Source organism: Argentina anserina, chromosome 4, assembly GCF_933775445.1.
Source record: "Argentina anserina chromosome 4, drPotAnse1.1, whole genome shotgun sequence".
NCBI lineage: Eukaryota > Viridiplantae > Streptophyta > Magnoliopsida > Rosales > Rosaceae > Argentina > Argentina anserina.
In genome coordinates, this window is record NC_065875.1 from 1,096,314 (window position 1) to 1,114,980 (window position 18,667).

The following is an 18,667-nucleotide window of genomic DNA, read 5'->3' on the forward strand; positions in this document are numbered from 1 at the left end:
TAAAAAGAAAAACTTAATACAAGCAGTGGCGGATCCAGAAAATTTTACCAGCCAAGGCAAAATTTACTTGTTACTTGAAAATATAATCCATTTCAATTAAAACAAAAATACAATACAACCTTCAATCAACAATGAAACGGTAATCGTCCACGGCGCGATTTCATATTTTGGAAACGCTGCATAATAGCATCATTACTAACACTATTGAACATATCTTTCTCAATATAAACAAGCAAACTATCGTTCAACCACTGATTTCCCATTCTATTACGAAGTGGATTCTTCACAATGTTCATAACTGAGAATACTCTTTCCACTGAAGCTGTTGCAACTGGTAGAACTAAAGCCAAAGTTAGAAGCTTGTAGACTGATGCATGTGTTATGTGCTTTCTAGTCTCCACCAATTTTTTTGCAAGACTATTGATTCCTTTCAGTTGACAAAAATCATTTCTGGATCGCATATCAGTAATGTAAATATGAAGCTTGTCTTCAAGTGATAATACATCTCTTTCAGAAAAATCTCTTGGATAAAATTGAGCAAGACGAAATAACTTTTGCTTGTCAAAAGTAGAAAATGAATCATCTGGACTTAAACTTGAAACACAAATTAGAAGCTCAGAGTTTACCTCATTAAAACGATCATTCAAGTCTGAAAGTTGTCTATCGATCACAGAATAAAAGATATCCACTCGATAATGATGAATGACTGTCAACTTTTCAGCCCTACGTTGTGATTTCCCTTGAGCAACAAAAAGATCATCCATATTGGGAATCTTGACACCATGCTTGTTACAGAAACAGTAGACCTTGTCAAGGAAATTATCCCATTCACATTCTTCCTCCCTCATAGTTTGTAGTTGTTGCTTGCTTGCCTTAACTAAATCCATAGCATTGACAATATCTTGATCATTTCTTTGTAATGCTTGTGATAACTCATTCGTCACACCCAACACTTGTCTCATTAAAAACAAACAAAATATAAAATTAAATGATTGCATTTGTGCTAGCAACAGATTACATTCCCCTCTTTGATCATCATGTGTCCCATCTTCCATAATCATTTGAATCACCTTAACTGTGGAAGAAAACATAGAAATAATGCTCAGTAATGTACCATAATGTGACCCCCAACGTGTATCACCCGGACGTTTAAGAGTAGTTTCTTGATTCTGTCCTCTTCCACTTTGAAGCTCATCATTTTGAAGAGCTTTTAACAGTTCATTTTGTTGTTGCTCTCGAAGAAGATCACGACGTTTACATGATGCTCCAACAAGGTTAATCACTCTACTGACTAAGAAAAAAAATGAAGCAACTGCAACATGGTTTTTAGCTAGAGCAACAAGAGCAAGTTGAAGTTGATGTGCAAAACAATGAACATAAAATGCACAATTATTTTCTTTCAAAATAAGTGCCTTAAGACCATTGAACTCACCTCGCATATTACTAGCCCCATCATAGCCTTGTCCTCGAAGATTTGATATGCTCAACCTATTTCTGGAAAATAGCTCATCTATTGCAAGTTTCAAGGACCGTGCATCAGTACTTTTCACATGTTCGATGCCGACAAACCTTTCAATTACTTCACCTTTATTATCTACATATCGAAGAACAACTGCCATCTGCTCTTTTACTGCATGATCTCGTGCTTCATCAACAAGAATAGAAAATGGTGCATCACCCATGTCAAACATGATTGTATTAAGAGTTTCAACAGAAGCTGCATTTATGATATCTTTTTGTATAGCAGGTGATTTCAACTGTAGATTTCCTCGAGCATTTTCAAAGGCGACAGCTTTCACATTGTCATTGTGTTCAGCAAGAAATTCTAGAAGTTCTAGAAAGTTTCCTTTGTTGTTTGAGGATTCTGATTCATCATGGCCACGGAAAACAAGACCTTGTCGCAACAAGAAACGAACACAATTAATTGAAGCATTCAAAAGAGTATAATAGTCCTGCTTAGAGGTTTCCACTTGACGACTAATAACTGATTCAAGATGCTGCTTCTGATTCATTAGAGCATGGCAATTCAATAGAGCTTGATTATGAACACTACCGGTAGTTCCAACATGATCTTTAAGCCCTTTTTTATTCTTCCAATTGTTGTAACCTTTAGCAGTAAATGTATCGCCGCCTCCTTGATCACCATGTTCTGGTTTAAAAAGATAACAACACAGACAAAATAAAGCATCTTTCTCTATGCTGTACTCTAGCCACTCCAAATGATCATCAAACCAGGAAGAGTTAAACTTCCGTTTAGTTCCATTTATTTCTCTTTGGGGAAACTTATGGTTTCGAGGTTGACAAGGACCCTTGAGCAGATAACTTCGTCTAACTTGATCACGAATATTTGGATCATAATCCAAAATACGCTTTCGACGTGCAGGGTCTGAAGGAAGATTTTCCAACACTTCTTCAAGTTCTGTTCTCTTTGAACTTTCACTATCAACATTGGCCTTCCTCTTCTTCGATGATGAAGGATTTGAAAGTTCCTTTGTTTGTGGTAGTTTTTGAAAGTATTTCTCTAGCACTGTAATTAACAATTGAATCAATTTCTTAATAAATCTAATTCTGCAAACATCAAACTCTAAGTTGACCTATCACCTATGTTTTACAATCAGTTGGATCAACTTTCAAAAGTTCAATAATCAATATTATGTCTATTCATTATTCACTGCAATTCAATCAAAGCTTTGAACAGATAATCACTATAAAACATTCAATCTCAATTCTCAAGCAACAATGTTACAACATAATCAAACCTTTAAAGAACTTAGAACTATTAACCAACGAATTAGAAAAAAAAATGAAAAAAAATGATTGATATAATGATATTATCTGATGAGTGATGAGTGATGATCATATGAATAGATTCACTTAAACACTTACTTGCGTTGGGAGATTCAGCCTTTGGGAGTGAATCAAGTGATCAAAGTTGAGATTTGAGAAGACTCAAAAAATTTTTTGATTTTGGGAATTGCTGAATTGGGGTCTGGGAATGAACCAATTGGAGTATGAGAGGCTGAGAACTGAGAAGGATATTAGATCTGTGAAGCCGTGTGTTTTAGCAAAGAAATATGTGAGCAAACGACGTCGTTTTTAGGCAGTGAATTCATTAATCATTTAAAGCCAAAACGACGTCGTTTTGGGCTGAAATAAGGGGAAGAAACAGTTGGGTGGATTAGCTGCTGCAAGATGCCAGAATCTGCCATTTTCACCGTGCATTTGTCCAAAATAACTCCTAATCTAAGGCCAGCAGCAAATCCCAGTATAGGCAGCTGCCTAAGCTTGCCCAAACGTGGATCCGCCACTGAATACAAGGTGTTGATCTAGTATAGAGCTAGTATGACATGCCACCAAACATAAGTATCTCTCTTTAGGCGGATATACAAGTTACTATTAGACTCAATTATGCATTCATAGCATACGTACTTCGTCATACAAGATTTCCAACGATAATCAAAAGTCGGCAAGACATTATCGGGAAGTCACATTTCTAGGCTCACCAAGATGGTTCTACAAAGAAGTCCTGAAGATGTTGTCTCACATTGAAGAATATGTAAAAGAAATAGGTTCTTTTAGATATAAAAGAGAATCCTCATCTCACTTAAAAAGGGGATCCCAATACTTCTACTTGTAGAACAAAAGGCTATTCGCTTACACCTAGTATATTCAAATGGAGTAATCTACTACAAGAGAAAGAGATGAATCACTGTAGTTCTTGTGTTCAAGTTAACACTAACCCACTTAAAATACTTACAAGTAGCTAATTAAGTGAATTAGCGGCAATTCACTACGTTAATACAGGGAATATATTTCCCGTTCTTTGGAAGTAATCTTAAAATCAAACATGATGTTGGCTCATCTAGTGGCCATAAAAACACAAGACAACGAGAGTGCTTGAGGATCATGTAAATTTTTACGTACACTATCTAAAATTTGTGGTCATGTATGCATGTAACAGCAAAAAAAACCAGCACATGAGATCAAACAACTTAAAGTGATGAAGTCATCTGACTACATGCCTTGGATTATTGTAATAAAAACTTACTGAATCTGAATCATGACTCATGATTTTTATGATTTTTATTGGACTGTTTTGGTTGCATGCTCACATAGCCCACAATACTATAAATGCAGTGAATCAGTGCTCCCACTAAGACATTCTTAAAAGAGATGAGATGGGTTTGTTGAAGAGGAGCATGGGCAAGTTTTGTTTTTTGGGAGGTATTGGAATTTCCCCCCATTTTTTCATGGTAAAAAAAAAAAGAGACATAGGGTACATGGGCAAGTTTTGTATTTGTGTTTTTGGGGCCATAAAGAATGGGAAGTAGAAGAAGGGTATGTGACAAAGTGTTATAAACAGGCATATTCATCACCATTCACAATGTGGTGTGTTTTGTGTTGTGGTTGAGGACAAGAAATAGGGATATTTGATATTGGAAGAATGGGAAAGAAGAGAAGTGGTCGATGAAGAGGACGTAAGAGTTAGTTTCCCAAGTGAGTGTTTTTTGGGTTACTATGGCCAATTAGGGAGGCGGAGAGTGCGTGTGGTGGGTCTCAAACTTGACATATAGAACATTATAGAGAACACATGACTCAAGGTTAGCATAGTTTTGCAAGCACTGCTCCATTTCCAAACCCTCTCTCCATCTCAATTCTCTCAAATATTGTTGGGTGCTTTGGTTTGGGGACATTGTCATTCAAAGTGTGAAAGATTAGAATTATAAAGGCCAAAGGGGAGGGGGTGGAGTATATATGTATGCTTAAAGTTTATATATGAGACCCACTGCAAACCCCTACCACCACAAGCCTTTTACTTTAGTGTGCATCTGCGCGCAGCTAGCAGCATATCCACCATGCAAAGATTTGTGCGCTTCTTCATAGCTTTCATCATTTGAGTGTGACCCTGTGGTCCATATGATCAATGATGGTTTCTCTCTTAAATCTCTATCATCTATAGAGATTATAGGATGAGGAAAGAGAACTACGTAGTTTAGAGTTTAGATGTTTAAGTTTACTCGATGATAGTTATGGCTTAGGAGCAAAATAATTTCTCTATTGATTAACAGGTTAATATATAATCTAGTCATTTAGGTAATTAATTATGATCGATCAAGTTCTCACGCTTGTCAGAAAAGAATAAATAAATACAACCTTTCTAAGGTGAAGTTCTAACGCCCTGGTTTTGATTGTGGCATTGCGCAAATGTTGATTTGAGCAAGATTTAATCTATTTTTGATTGTCCTGAGAAAGCTTTCTTTAACACGATCCCTTGTGAAGATCAAAATATAAGTCCTCATATAATCTTACAGGAGATCGGGAGAAAGAAAATCATCTTTAGGCAATACATATTGTATTAAATCTACAGTTAAAATGTAGTTATCCGTTGATTTTACATCTTTAGAATACATGCATTATCAATATAAGTGACCTCATATGTTTATATTTAGACCACAATTTATTTTCTTCTTTCTTTTGTATGGATTTCCATCCTTCACGTACCAGATTATGAATTGAACAATTGTGGAAAAGCTTGGGATCCTCCCTTATCAAATTTAATTTCAGACCCGAAATGGCCAAAAATCTTCAAAAAGAAATTTCTTCATATAGATAATACATGCATATATATATACAAGCCACTTCTTTTTGTTAGCCGATTGTTTATTGGGAAAGTTGGGAGGGAGATGGTTCAGACTTCAGACTTTACTAAGTATGGTTCCAGGAATAAAATACGAGTGTATTCTGACATCAACATAAACTATGAAACAAGCAAGCTACCTTAACAATGACATAATGCCCAGCACCAAGCATTCATATTTTTCGATCCTTTAAGATTTTCGTATCCTTTTAAAAATTTCATGCTCCAGTGCTTTATATTATTCAAGAATTTTCTTGCAACACAGGCATTTTATAGTAGTCGATCACTTTAAAAAGGTTACCAGTCACTCAACATCTAATTATATGAAAATTGGTTATAATCAAAAAGTGCATTTTCATAATTTAGGCGCTGTCCCTCATCCCAATCTAGAGCTAGGGTTTCTTGGCTCAATTCTATCTTCAGCTCATTTGCCAGTGCGTCATATCTTCCTTTGATGCCAACTCTTAAGAAATAAACATATATATTACAAACTTTACTAACGAAGCATACTAATATGATTTAACAAACTAATTAGCGGATTGTTAACGATTTGCTAACCCATCTGAACGAAAATTTAACGGGACGGAAATGGACGGATTTTATCCGGGTGGTTAGCAGGGAACATGAATGCCAGGTTTACATCCTACATTTGGCCGGCCGGAGCAAACCGCCAAATGTGATCGAACTTTAGACCTGGATCAGACTTGCGCACAAAACAAAGAGCTAGGTAGAAGACGTTTTATTAGTAGATTACATATTGGAGTTAGTAGGCGCAGCAGAGAAAGAGGCAGAGCTAGAGAGCTGTCAAAAGAAACAAACTATTTCTTCTTCTTTCTTCTTCTTCTCAAAAGAAACAAACTATACTGGAGGCCTTGGCTTAAAGATTTCATCTTTCTCAAAACCAAGTTTCTGAACTTTCATGGTTGCAGATATAAAACTTTCCCTTTGCGTATTTTAAGAGAAAGCTAGGGTTGGCCAAGTGATGATACATGAAAATGGCAATTGGGTAGTGTCAGATTATCTTCCAAAACAGCAACAAAAACTGCAGGAGCTGTCACAAATTAAACATATTAGCGGCTATGTCTCTCATCTCCTTGAATTTGGTGAAATGAAAGTGCTATTTCATCCCCCAAAGATTTAACCTTTGAGATGTGCCATTTCAACTGCACATTCCTCGAAGGTCCCAACCAGATTTGTCCAATATTGACGAGTAAAATTCTTCAGAGCACGAGATCAAGATGAGAAAAGAAAAGTTCAAATTTGTTACTGTTGGTGGTGGGGAGTAAAATTACAGACACTTTACATTATAAAGTTCATAATCCACAGCTTCATAATAATGTAGTGTAAGACTGTAAGGCTTAGCTTGTGGAGGATTTGATTGAGGGCTAGCTCCAACCTAAAAGCTCTTCATTGGGTTTGTCCACATTACATAGCAAAGCACTCAAAGATTCTGTTCTAATAATAAGATAGTGTTGCTTGCTAGCCCAAAGCCTCAAAGAATCTAAATGGATCGGGAGCTGGACGAAGTACCTGACCAACAAGAATCTGGGAAAATAATGCCTAAGAATCCTAATGATTTGTTGGACTATTGTAATTATGACATGGTACCTTTGCCTTTCAGGAAGTTAAAATTGAGAAATCAAAGCATAGATGAAGAAGGAAAGATAAAGTAAAAGTACTGAAATCTCAAAGTATATAGAGCATCTGAGTTTACTGCAAAACTTAAAGTTTGAGCCTTTGAGGGTGGTAATTTATTTTTGAAAAGCTGTTTGAATTTTCAAGATTATATGTATTACAACGATTCAAACTACTGTAAGCCAAGTCTCGACATTTAAATGTTGCTTAGATCAATAATCTCAACTTTCATTGGCAAGAAAATGAATCACTACCGCCGGATCACATTCAATTCAGAGATTAATCCAAAATATTACATTTATTTAATCTTAACTAAGAATCCCTGCATGTTACTAAAAATTTTCTTATGTTTCATGTTACATATTTAAAAAATAAAATAAAATAAAATAATTGTATCGTTAGAAACAAAGGACACAAGACGTGTTACATTATATGCTGAAAAGATAAGTAAGAAGAGCCTACAAGCATCATGACCAGTACGTTTACTGTTAACAGCTAAGCTCCTTAAGAGCCTGTAACAATAAAGAGAACACTAAGCACTGGCTACTTAAATTCCAACTACACTGCATGTTTCATTGTTCTTTGTCCAATTTGTGCTAAACAAAGCCTAATGAACTGTTGGCATGTCTCATTTCAATGGCACCCTCACTATCTCAATTGAGTCTTCAGCTTTGCAACTTTGTTAACAAAGACGCACACATAGTTGTCGGCATAAAATGCACCAAAAACGTTCACCGTCCCAACCAAAAGATAGCAAAGCCTGCCAAATACAAACTACTTTGAGCTTTAACCATCACCCTCCCATGCCCTAAATATCACTTTTCTGGAAAAACATACAACTAAAAGCACCAGGTTAATGTTCTGGACAGAAACTCCGACAGGGTTTTTTTTGTTTATAAAAATTATGGATTAAAAAGAAAAAAATGGAATAGAAAGAAAAATTGAACTTTGTCTTCTAGGTGTCTTCTTGGACGCCACAATAGCATCTTCAGTGTCCTTTGGATTTTCCGTACAGTGTGATGGGCCAGAGTCGTATATTTTTGACCGTTTTGATATGACTTAAAGGTAACTTTGATCATGACTACATACGAAAATAGTTAGAAGAAATGAAAGAGACTCCATTCACAATGGTCTATGTTGAATGTTTTGTTTGTCGATGAAAATAGTTGGAATTTGTTTCGTTGTCTTATTTAACTTGTATATGTTGTCTACATCATTTTATCTCATATCGCTTTGTTTATTAACGTTATCTTTTTTATTTTGTAATTTAGTACATCTTACCTCACTCCTTACTTAGAATTTTCAGTTTGGTATTCATGTTATAAACTTGTATCGTGAATTATTCATGTGCTAAACCAATTGCACATCGGCAAATAATTGATTAATGGTGTATACTGTAACATGAAAAATGAAGAAACAAAAAATTGTATTATATGACGGGGGCCAAAGGTTTGATTGCACTTGCATGACCAAATTGAAAGCGAAATTGTGATTACGACATACCAAAAAGAAAAGAAATTACCCTTTATGGATGAACACCCTTCTTCTTAATTGGATTGAACTTCAAAGTGAAAGCATGCATATTGGGTTTTTGCCTAGGCCTCAATCATGGAGGTAGCAAAAGTTTAAGGGATTGGTAACATCATTTTCCCTAAAGCGCATGAAACTTGAAAAGGGTCATTAGCTTTCACTTTATATTATGATTTTCTTTTATCTTGGAGATGACAAAAGGGTTTGGTTTTGGGACCAAGATAGCATAATAAACATGCACGAGTTGGGTGGTGACACTGATCTTTTGTTACACTCTGCCAGACATTATCTATTGAGTTTCTTTTGACTGATACATGAATATATTAGTATCATGCATGTTATAATTTGTCTTACGAATTATAATTTCTTCGAAAGAAAATGGAGAAAATCGGTTTTTGGAGCCAAAGATCGATCCCTAGAAGTCTGTTTAAGAGGAGGGCGAAATGGCTCCCAGAGTTGGAGCAAACCTCTGGAGGGCGAAAGAGCTGAAGAGGTGTCGATCTTATAGACCAATAATGGATAGAGGGTTTAATAAAATGTAAGAAATCAAAAGGGGAAGATCAAAGATGAGGAAGATTAATATTGGGTTTAGAGTAGTGTGTGTGAACCTCTCGAATAATATGGGCTATTCTTGAAGCCAGTGTAGCATGCCAAGCAGTGCAAAATTAGCATGCCATACAAAAAAGGAAGTTGTAACTTGTAACTACAAGTTCTAGTGGGGTATTAGAGTATGCACTATTAGAATGTCTTTATAGTTAAGAAAAAAGGTGGAGGAGAAGGAATCCGATCTATTCAAGATATTCCCTCGAGGAATTGGTCTAACTCAGAGGTGAAATTCCCTCAAAGCTGGTATGAGTAAGCCGGAATCGGATCTCGGTCGAGAAATATGCCGAGAAAGAACTCAGAGAAGTGACCCGACCTATTTTAGAGAACTCCTCTTAGGTTTTTGGTTGGAGAAAACATAAGTCCATACTTGGTGGCAGATAGCCATATTGTATTTGTATTGACATTGCATCTACTGGAAGATTGGAAGTGACTGTTCCATCTAGCTGATATATATAGGCATATAGCACTTCTGAAACAATTATAGAGAAGTCTAGCTTACAATTATATAACGATAGTCCGAAACTATGAAAGATGATGACACTCCAGTCCAAGCTAGTTCCATACGCAGAGCCTTTCTTTTTCAAATTCCATTCCTTCTTGGGGGTGCTCAAGACTTGACTATACCATTTTGCTTGGGATGAAGTGAATTGAATGTGCATCAACACTGAGGATAGACTTTCTGTTTCACTTCAGGGGTGGGTACTAGAAGAGTGTCTAATTATCTTATTGTCTAACTTTGATATTTGAGTTCTCAATTAACTGCAGATACTGTGTATTCAATTTGCAGATGTTATATACGTTCAGATCCTTGAGTTCAAATTAGTCATGTTTTTTTTCATTTGGTTATGACAAAAAGAAACCATGAGGAGTTGCGCTTAATCATATTCTTCTTGGTATTAACTTTATAGAAGAGGTTAGAACTTAGAAGGTAAGTCAAGAAGTTGGACTAGCGGCTCCCCCGACCAACACTTCCCTGACCCTTCTGTCAAACAGCTTGACTGTGAAGAATCAGGTCAAATGATTTCCAAAAGTGAGATATATTGAAGTTTGTATAGCTGAGTGAGACTATTGCTTGTATTATGAACTACTAGGAAGTCAACTTGGAGTACTAATGTGCCTACTTATCTCCATGGTTGTGAGGAGAGTTGAAGTTGCTTGAGTAAGTGCTGAAAGAAAATTTCACTAAAGGGTGTAATGACTAATTTGGTTGCTTGAAAACTCATTTAAGTTGGATCTACCAGTCCATTGGTGTGTGTTTAGCAGGAGTTGGAGGATAGGATAGTATCTAGAGATAGTGTGTTTCCATCCCCTTTAAATCCCTGCCTCTCTCTGTGAGCATGAATATGTTTCTTGTCTGCCGATTACAGCTAATAATGACTACATATCGGTAGTCAGATCATAAAAGAAAAGCCTTTAGGATGCTTTGATATAGGTTTAGATGCGTCATTACGAGTACTGACTCTAAGTTATACCTTGAAGGCTTGAAGTTGGTTGATATTTTTAGTTCAAAACTTACTGTCTCTAAGTTTATACCTTGAAGTAGGTCGATATTTTTCAGTTCTAAGAAAAGCCTTGAGTTCTCTTACTGTCCCTGTCCTGGTCACAATAGCTTTTGAGTTACAATTGTTTACAGATCCTTGAGTTCTCAACACTAGGCATCATTTCTTTTAGGCTGTGAGAACAAGAAACCACAAGGAGTCACAGTTAATCAAGTTCTTCTTGGTAGTCGATTTGGTAGAAGAGGTGAGAAGGTTAGATTTGTTAACAGAATCAGGTCGAATGATTTCGAGGGGTGAAGAGTTTGCACAGAGATAAATCTTGGTGTTTGTTTGCCTGAATGAGATTAGTGGCACACCCTTCTGATTCTATTGGAATAAGACCTCCGTGGTTCAATGTCTTATCAACCAATGCACTTAATTTTGCAGTATATAGCTCTTGCTCTCCCTCCCTCGAGGAAATTTTTTGGTATTTACTTGAGACAGTTGTATGGTTGTTATATTACAATGAAGTATTAGCGAGTCTGCTTTGAGTACTAGTGTAAAAATTACTGTCAATTACACTATCAAGGTGACAAGGTTGAAGTATGCTGATTCGATCGATATCAAGGTTCAATTATGTAGGTGTTTGAATCAAGCTTGTTCTGTCCTAAAATTTCCTGGAATGAAAGGCAGATTAGTACATAGCTTGAATCTAGCTTGAATAGGTTTCTAGTTTCTTCACTTGTGCTTTATTGTATCTCTATTTGTTTCATTGCGTCTTTGCTTGGTGCTTCATCACTTGTTCGATTTAGGGTTTCAAACTGTAACGGAGAATATGAATTTAGACCCAGCCTTTAGGATGTTATTTCTCCACCCTAAACCTTAAAGAAGATCATCAGTTCTAGTTGAAGTTATTTGTAGAAAATTTAGGATATGCGGTTCTATTGTCTGCATTTAGTATTCTAGCTCTGTTAGGAAGATCCTCTCTCTTGTTTTTTCTTTCGATTTCACTAACATTGAGAGTACTCAAATTGATGTCCTAGACTCGATGTATTAGTGTCAATTATCGTTAGATTAGACACGAGAGAGTTACTATGCTTTAGTTTATTATTTTAGTGTTTATTCGTTTTCGTTTCGGACTTTTTCAAATTTTAATTTGTAAAATAAGCGTGTTTTTGCGCATTCCCTACTTTCTTAATTTAGCGTGTATAATCCATGCCAAACCGATGAAGTACCTTCTTCAAATATTGTTTTTGTGACAAACAAACCTTGCCTTTTGATCTATCTCTTTCAATTTCCATGCCCAAAATTTTCTTAGCTTCTCCCAAGTCCTTCATTTCAAATTCACCATGTAAAAAATGCAGTTTTGACATCAAATTGTGCTAACTCAAGATCATGATGTGACATGTCACCTCTTATAGTTGATATTTGTGGTCGTGGAATGACTTATGAAGTTATTTCATTCCCCTAAAAAAAAAATTAGAAGGTATGAGGAAGTTCATCACTTGGATGGTGGTTGTTACTTGTTAATGAGGTCAAGAGCGCAAAGAAGAATTGAACAATGGAAATCATAAGATTAGTGAGGCTTACCAAGGATGCCTCATTGCCTCCTTCTATATAGTCCTATAGTTCATGGATAAATTGGATCTAATGCTTAAAATCTTCAGTTTTAAGCCTAATGTTGATGTCAGGTTGCTAGTTACTTAGGATCTATTCTTATGTTGATGTCACTTGGGTTGTTTTAGAATAGCTCATAGAGAATGAGTCATGCTATAATATTACATGTACTTACAACTAATATACTTGCACCCAATTCTCTTCCATAAAACAGTAGTGTATCAAAGGAGACATGATTCTACAGTATACATCCCTTTTACTTCTTCTGAACTGTTTTATAATCTTCTTCCAATCCAACCCTGGTTGCCAAACACTGCCTTGAGGTGAATGTTGGTAAGGTGGAATTGCTCAGCTCGATTGAATCTGTACCGAGTAGGAAACCTTCGACGTCAATTTATGAGTGACTTGTGAAAATTATACACCACTGCGCGCACTGACCAAGGTATCAACTCACTTTCACCTATAAATACTTGGTATTGGTAAAGGTAATGAACGAAGTAAGCTATAAATCATAACTCCACTTATTACAACTCAAAGTCTCAAACACTCATTTAGGTATCAGATAATCTTTCACCCCGTTCCAGTTTACTGGATCTAGATTCTGAGAGTATTGGAACTACTAATTGATAAGTAAGCCTTCAGTGTTTGTAGCTAGCAAAATACGTGAGATGATCTCCTACCAATTTCTACAGAATCTAGTCTCTGCCAACTAATTAGGTTGGGTTAGAGAGCAATTCAAAAGCTTTCTTACAAGCTCATCCGGGTGGACGTGCTACTGTGGTAGTAGAGACATGAACTCTTATACTTGTGGAAGTTCTTGGTCAACACCTACATCACTACATGGTCTCAAGGTTTGTTCTCGTTTGGTCTTGGACTGATTATTTTTCTGAGGAAATAAAATCAAGGCTTGAAAGGCTACACGGTAATCACAGAAAAGTAGTCTTCTCGGCTTAAGGTCTAAGCCTTATCGAAGCAACAAGGTGGTCTATTCATATTTAAGAAACTTTTAGGAAGATTTACCCTGTTCAAAGACGAGGGAGGAAAGAATTGGGTTTCTGATTTAGAGTCTAGTGTTTGCGTCTCCTCCTGTAATCACCTCTCCCAAATGTAAGTCGATATATCTGAAAGCCAGTTTAGCCTGCCAAGTAGTGTAATATATGTCATCATTTTCATGCAAAGTTGTAAATAGAAACTTGAAACTACAAGTCCTCATGGGGTACAATATATTAGAGTTCATAATTAAGAAATTTCTTGAATTCCGATCGAGGAAAGAATTGTATAGCTTGAGGTGAAATTCCCTCGAAGCTAATACGGCTAAAGGCGAGCTCTGATTTCAGTCAAGAGAGTGACCGAACCTAAAATGGGTTGAACAATAATCATCTTTGAGAGCAACTCAAGAATTTTTTTAGTATTTATGAAGTCTTCGACTTGTGGAAGGTTCTAGTGGAAACATACACCCTACAATCCTACATGATCTCATCACTTTCATGGTTTAGTCTCGTTTGCTGACAAGTTTCGGGCAATGGTCTATCGACAATGGTCGACATCAAGCCATCCAGGACAACAGAACAGACACCAACTCGGAAAGGTTGGATATTATTTTCAACACTTGGTATAAGTATTGCACACTTTGGTTGGCGTAATACAATTCTCTGCATGCTGTTCTTTTTGTATTGTTCCATGAATCCTGGGACCGAAACTCCTAAGTTTTTTCATCGATGATCCGATGACCACAAAGTCCAAAGGTGCAACACTCACGTTAAGACCAAAGGGGAAGAAAGGCAGAAAGTAACTACGTAGCTGTTTCAACCCAACTGAAGATCCAAAAAGATGATGAGATTTGGTTGTTTAATTAGTGAGATGGTCAACCAGGCAAAGAAGCCAAGGGAGAAACACGACGGCATATCAATGTCTTTTGTTAACTAGAGTCCTAACACGTCTAATCAGTGACAGGGAACCTACGATGTCTCTGCATGATCTTGTTGGGAAGTTTCAGATAAATAGAATCTCTGAAATGATTGGAAAGTGTTGAGAATTTTACCAATGAGGAAATGATTGACAGAGACAACCATGACACGGTTGTCTATTTCTTCCACAAACCGTGGGATAATGGCTTCCAAGGATAAAGGGTATAAATATCACTACTGTCCAGCATTGTAGTAGATACCATCAATAGCTTTCTCTTCTGACACCATCAATTCCTCCCAATCCTGGAAACATGACTGAGATGTCTTGTTCTTCTGATAACATTGTGGCTGCAGGTTTGAGGCGTCTTGATGTCCCTCTTAGCATACACAAAAGAAGATGGCGCTCAGCGTTTTTTGCCATTTACTGTTCTCGAGCCTTCCTGCCAGTTTTCCCATCATGCTCAGACAACAACGGTTTCAAAGTAGACCAAAAAACCCTCACTCAGCTTGTGAAGCATAAAAGCCTTGATCGGCTCCAGGAGTTAGGAGGTGTTGAAGGGGTAACATCAGCTCTCAAAATCGATGCAAAGCTTGGAGTTTGCAGTGATGCTGAAGATGTTGAGCACCGGGTTGAAGCATTTGGTTCGAATAGATACGATACAGCAGCAGCCAGAAAGTTCTTCCATTTTGTGTGGGAAGCATGCCAAGACCTCACAATTATCATTCTTATGGCATGTGCTGCACTTTCTCTTGCTATTGGCATCCTAGAGCATGGATTACACGAAGGCTGGAGTGATGGTGGAAGCATATTTCTCGCAGTCATTCTGGTGATTTCAGTGTCTGCCATAAGCAATTACAGGCAGCACATCGAGTTTGACAAGCTGTCAAAAGTCGGTAGCAATCTCCAAACTGAAGCTGTGAGAAATGGCATGAGACAACAGATTTCAGTATTTGAAATTGTGGTTGGAGATGTCATTTGCTTAAAGATTGGAGATCAAGTTCCAGCTGATGGGTTGCTCTTGGATGGAAATTCATTGGAAGTAGACGAGGCGAGCATGACAGGTGAGAGTGATCATGTCGAAATCAACCAACGCCAGAACCCCTTCTTGTTTTCTGGCACCAAAGTGGTTGATGGCTGTGGTCAGATGCTTGTCACTTCAGTCGGCATGAACACAGCTTGGGGCGAAATGATGAGCCAAATCAGTAGTGATACAAGTGAACCAACACCTCTACAAGCTCGCATCCATGGGCTTGCCTCCTCAATAGGTAGAGTTGGTCTGCTTGTAGCTTTGTCAAATCTCGTACTCTCAAAGATATACTACTTCATTGGAAAAACCAAGGACATTCATGGCAAGAAGGAGTTCAATGGGAGCAGAACCAAAGTGCGTCACATAATAATGGCCATGGTTGGGATGGTAGGAACTGCAGTTACAATTGTCGTGGCTGCAATTCCAGAAGGTTTACCAGTTGCCATGACGATTACTTTTTGTTATGCTATGAAGAGAATGATGGCTGATAAAGCAATGGTTAGAAAACTCTCAGCATGTGAGATTATGGGCTCTTCTACCACCATTTGCACAGACAAGACAGGAACTCTCACATTGAACCAGATGAAGGTGGCCAAGTTCTGGATAGGTGAAAACCCCATGGAAGAAGCCTACTCATCAATTTCATCAAGTCTTCTTTGCTTGATACAAGAAGGGGTTGCTATGAACACAACCGGTTTTGCTTCCAGACACATGTCAGGATCTGGATTGGAACTTTCAGGCAGTCCTACTGAAAAAGCTATTCTTTCCTGGGCATCCACGGAGCTGCATATGGACATGGATACACTGAGAACAAATTGTGACATTGAAGGTGTTGAAGTCTTCACTTCACAGAAGAAAAGGAGTGGGGTTGTTATCAAGAGGAAGGTAGACAACACAATGCGAGTACATTGGAAAGGAGCAGCAGAGGTGATACTAGCAATGTGCACAAGATACCACAACGCCTCTGGAGATATAAGTGATATGGATGATGGTGCGAAGCAAGAACTTGAGCGTATTATTCAAGGCATGGCAGCTAGTAGCCTGCGATGCATTGCAATTGCACACAGAGAAGTATCGCCAGAGCAAGTGGTTCCAGAAAACAAGACTTTGCTTAAAGACTACGGCTTGACCCTATTGGGACTTCTGGGTCTTAAAAATCCATGTCGGCCAGGAGTGAAGAAAGCTATTGAGGAGTGCCAAAATGCAGGAGTAAACATCAAAATGATCACTGGGGACAACATTTTTACTGCAAAATCGATAGCCACAGAATGTGGAATACTCAAGCTTGGGGAGGACACAATCAGTGAAGCTGTGATTGAAGGAGAGCAATTCCGAAACTACACACCAGAAGAGAGAATGCAGAAAGTAGACAACATACGTGTCATGGCAAGGTCATCTCCTTCTGATAAGCTTCTTATGGTAAAATGTTTGAAGCAGAAAGGTCATGTGGTTGCAGTGACTGGTGACGGCACAAACGATGCTCCTGCATTGAAAGAAGCTGATGTAGGTCTCTCTATGGGGATGCAAGGCACTGAAGTTGCAAAGGAGAGCTCAGATATTGTTATCATGGATGACAATTTCGACTCAGTGGCCAAAGTTTTAAGGTGGGGAAGATGTGTGTACAATAACATCCAAAAGTTCATCCAATTCCAACTCACCGTTAATGTTGCAGCTCTTGTAATCAACTTTGTAGCAGCAGCTTCAGCAGGTGAGGTTCCCCTAACAGCAGTTCAATTATTGTGGGTGAACTTGATTATGGACACACTCGGCGCTCTTGCCCTTGCGACAGACAAACCCACAAAAGAACTCATGGAGAATCCACCGGTGAGCAGAACGGAGCCTCTCATCACCAACATCATGTGGAGGAACCTTTTACCTCAAGCATTGTACCAGATAGCAGTAGTACTGACTTTACGATTCAGGGGAAACACAATCTTTGGTGTAGATGATAAGGTACAAGATACCTTGATCTTTAACACATTTGTGCTCTGCCAGGTCTTCAATGAATTCAATGCAAGGAAGCTTGAAAAGAAGAACATTTTCAAGGGACTGCTCACCAATAAGATCTTTTTGGGGATCATTGCATTAATAATTGTTCTGCAACTGGTAATGGTGGAACTTCTGAATAAATATGCAGGTACAGAGAGGTTGAACTGGGGGCAATGGGGCATATGTCTTGGAATCGCGGCCATCTCTTGGCCACTTGGTTGTGTTGTTAAGTGTCTGCCTGTTCCACAGAAACCTATTGTCAGCTATCTGGATGTAAAGAAATATAAGAACTCAAGTTAAACTTTGCCGAGAAAACATCATGCATTTTTTAAGATAAGCTGTGGATAACTAGATATGTAAATAAGATATGTGGTATGTATCAGAATTAAAGTATTTGATTTGGCTATATTAAATATTGGTGGTGCAAGTATTCAGATTCATTATAGAGTACAGATTTGAGAATGCATAGCTCTATATTCTTTTTGATAGCTGAAACTGCAAACTTAATCAAGTGAATACATAACATCATAAGTGAACATGCATTAAGAGGTACCAGACTCCTGGGAATTAATAATGAAGCTCATCCTCCATAGTTCCATGGCCCCATAAAACGAAATAAGTCAACATTGAAGTCCATCTTCCATAACAGCTAATCACTCTGAAAAACACCCTAGACAAGACCGTGATAACACTTTCTCTATCCATAGATCAACTTCCCAGCAAGATTACAACAAGATTTGGCTGACCACTTCAATATGGATCAACTTCCTAGCTTGTTATGGTTATTTGGGGCTTATGGCGAAACAAAAATGCTACTTTATGGTAGGAAAAAAGTCTCAAACTGCACAAGAGATTACCTGCAGTTGATGGCATGGTACTATGTGTACCTTGATGCTAAGTTGCTAACACTCCAGCAACAAAAATTTTTATAGCTAAGAAGTGTGTGAAGTGCGCTTCCCGAGTTTGGGGCAGTCGGGCAGACTAGCTAGTGAGGCCTTTGATTCTGTAGGACAAACTTGTGATTCTATTCCTTTTATGCTTGGAGATGTTCTAAGCTATGATTGTAAGCATATTAATCAGCAATAATACGGGCTAACCAGCCCCCTTTTACTTGAAGAAAATTGATCACCATCCAAAAAAAGAATAGGCTTTTTTAATTTCCTTGCATTTAAGAGTGTATATAGAATCCCTCCTGTGTTATCTTGAATACATTTCATGCTTCAATTTAGTGGTAATTAC

At 37.7% G+C, this 18,667-nt stretch overlaps 2 protein-coding genes across 2 annotated transcripts; one reads left to right on the forward strand and one right to left on the reverse strand.

Moving 5' to 3' along the window:
• Nucleotides 1-125: 125 nt before the first annotated feature.
• Nucleotides 126-3,222, reverse strand: LOC126790846 (uncharacterized). Its single transcript, XM_050517198.1, has 2 exons — nt 3,168-3,222; nt 126-2,527 (listed from the first exon to the last, which is right to left on the reverse strand). Exons 1-2 carry the CDS (start codon nt 3,220-3,222, stop codon nt 126-128), a joined length of 2,457 nt encoding a protein of 818 aa, XP_050373155.1.
• Nucleotides 3,223-14,363: 11,141 nt separating this feature from the next.
• Nucleotides 14,364-18,222, forward strand: LOC126789991 (putative calcium-transporting ATPase 13, plasma membrane-type). The gene has a single exon (XM_050516114.1). It carries the CDS (start codon nt 14,723-14,725, stop codon nt 17,726-17,728), a length of 3,006 nt encoding a protein of 1,001 aa, XP_050372071.1. The 5' UTR covers nt 14,364-14,722; the 3' UTR covers nt 17,729-18,222.
• Nucleotides 18,223-18,667: the final 445 nt, after the last annotated feature.

Excerpts from the sequence above, each read along its gene's own strand:
- LOC126790846 (XM_050517198.1), bottom strand. The coding sequence starts at position 3,222 with ATGCACGGTGAAAATGGCAGATTCTGGCATCTTGCAGCAGCTAATCCA. Across the intron at positions 2,528-3,167 it reads AGCAGCTAATCCACCCAACT|TGCTAGAGAAATACTTTCAA; the intron begins GTTTCTTCCCCT and ends TGTTAATTACAG.
- LOC126789991 (XM_050516114.1), top strand. The coding sequence starts at position 14,723 with ATGACTGAGATGTCTTGTTCTTCTGATAACATTGTGGCTGCAGGTTTG.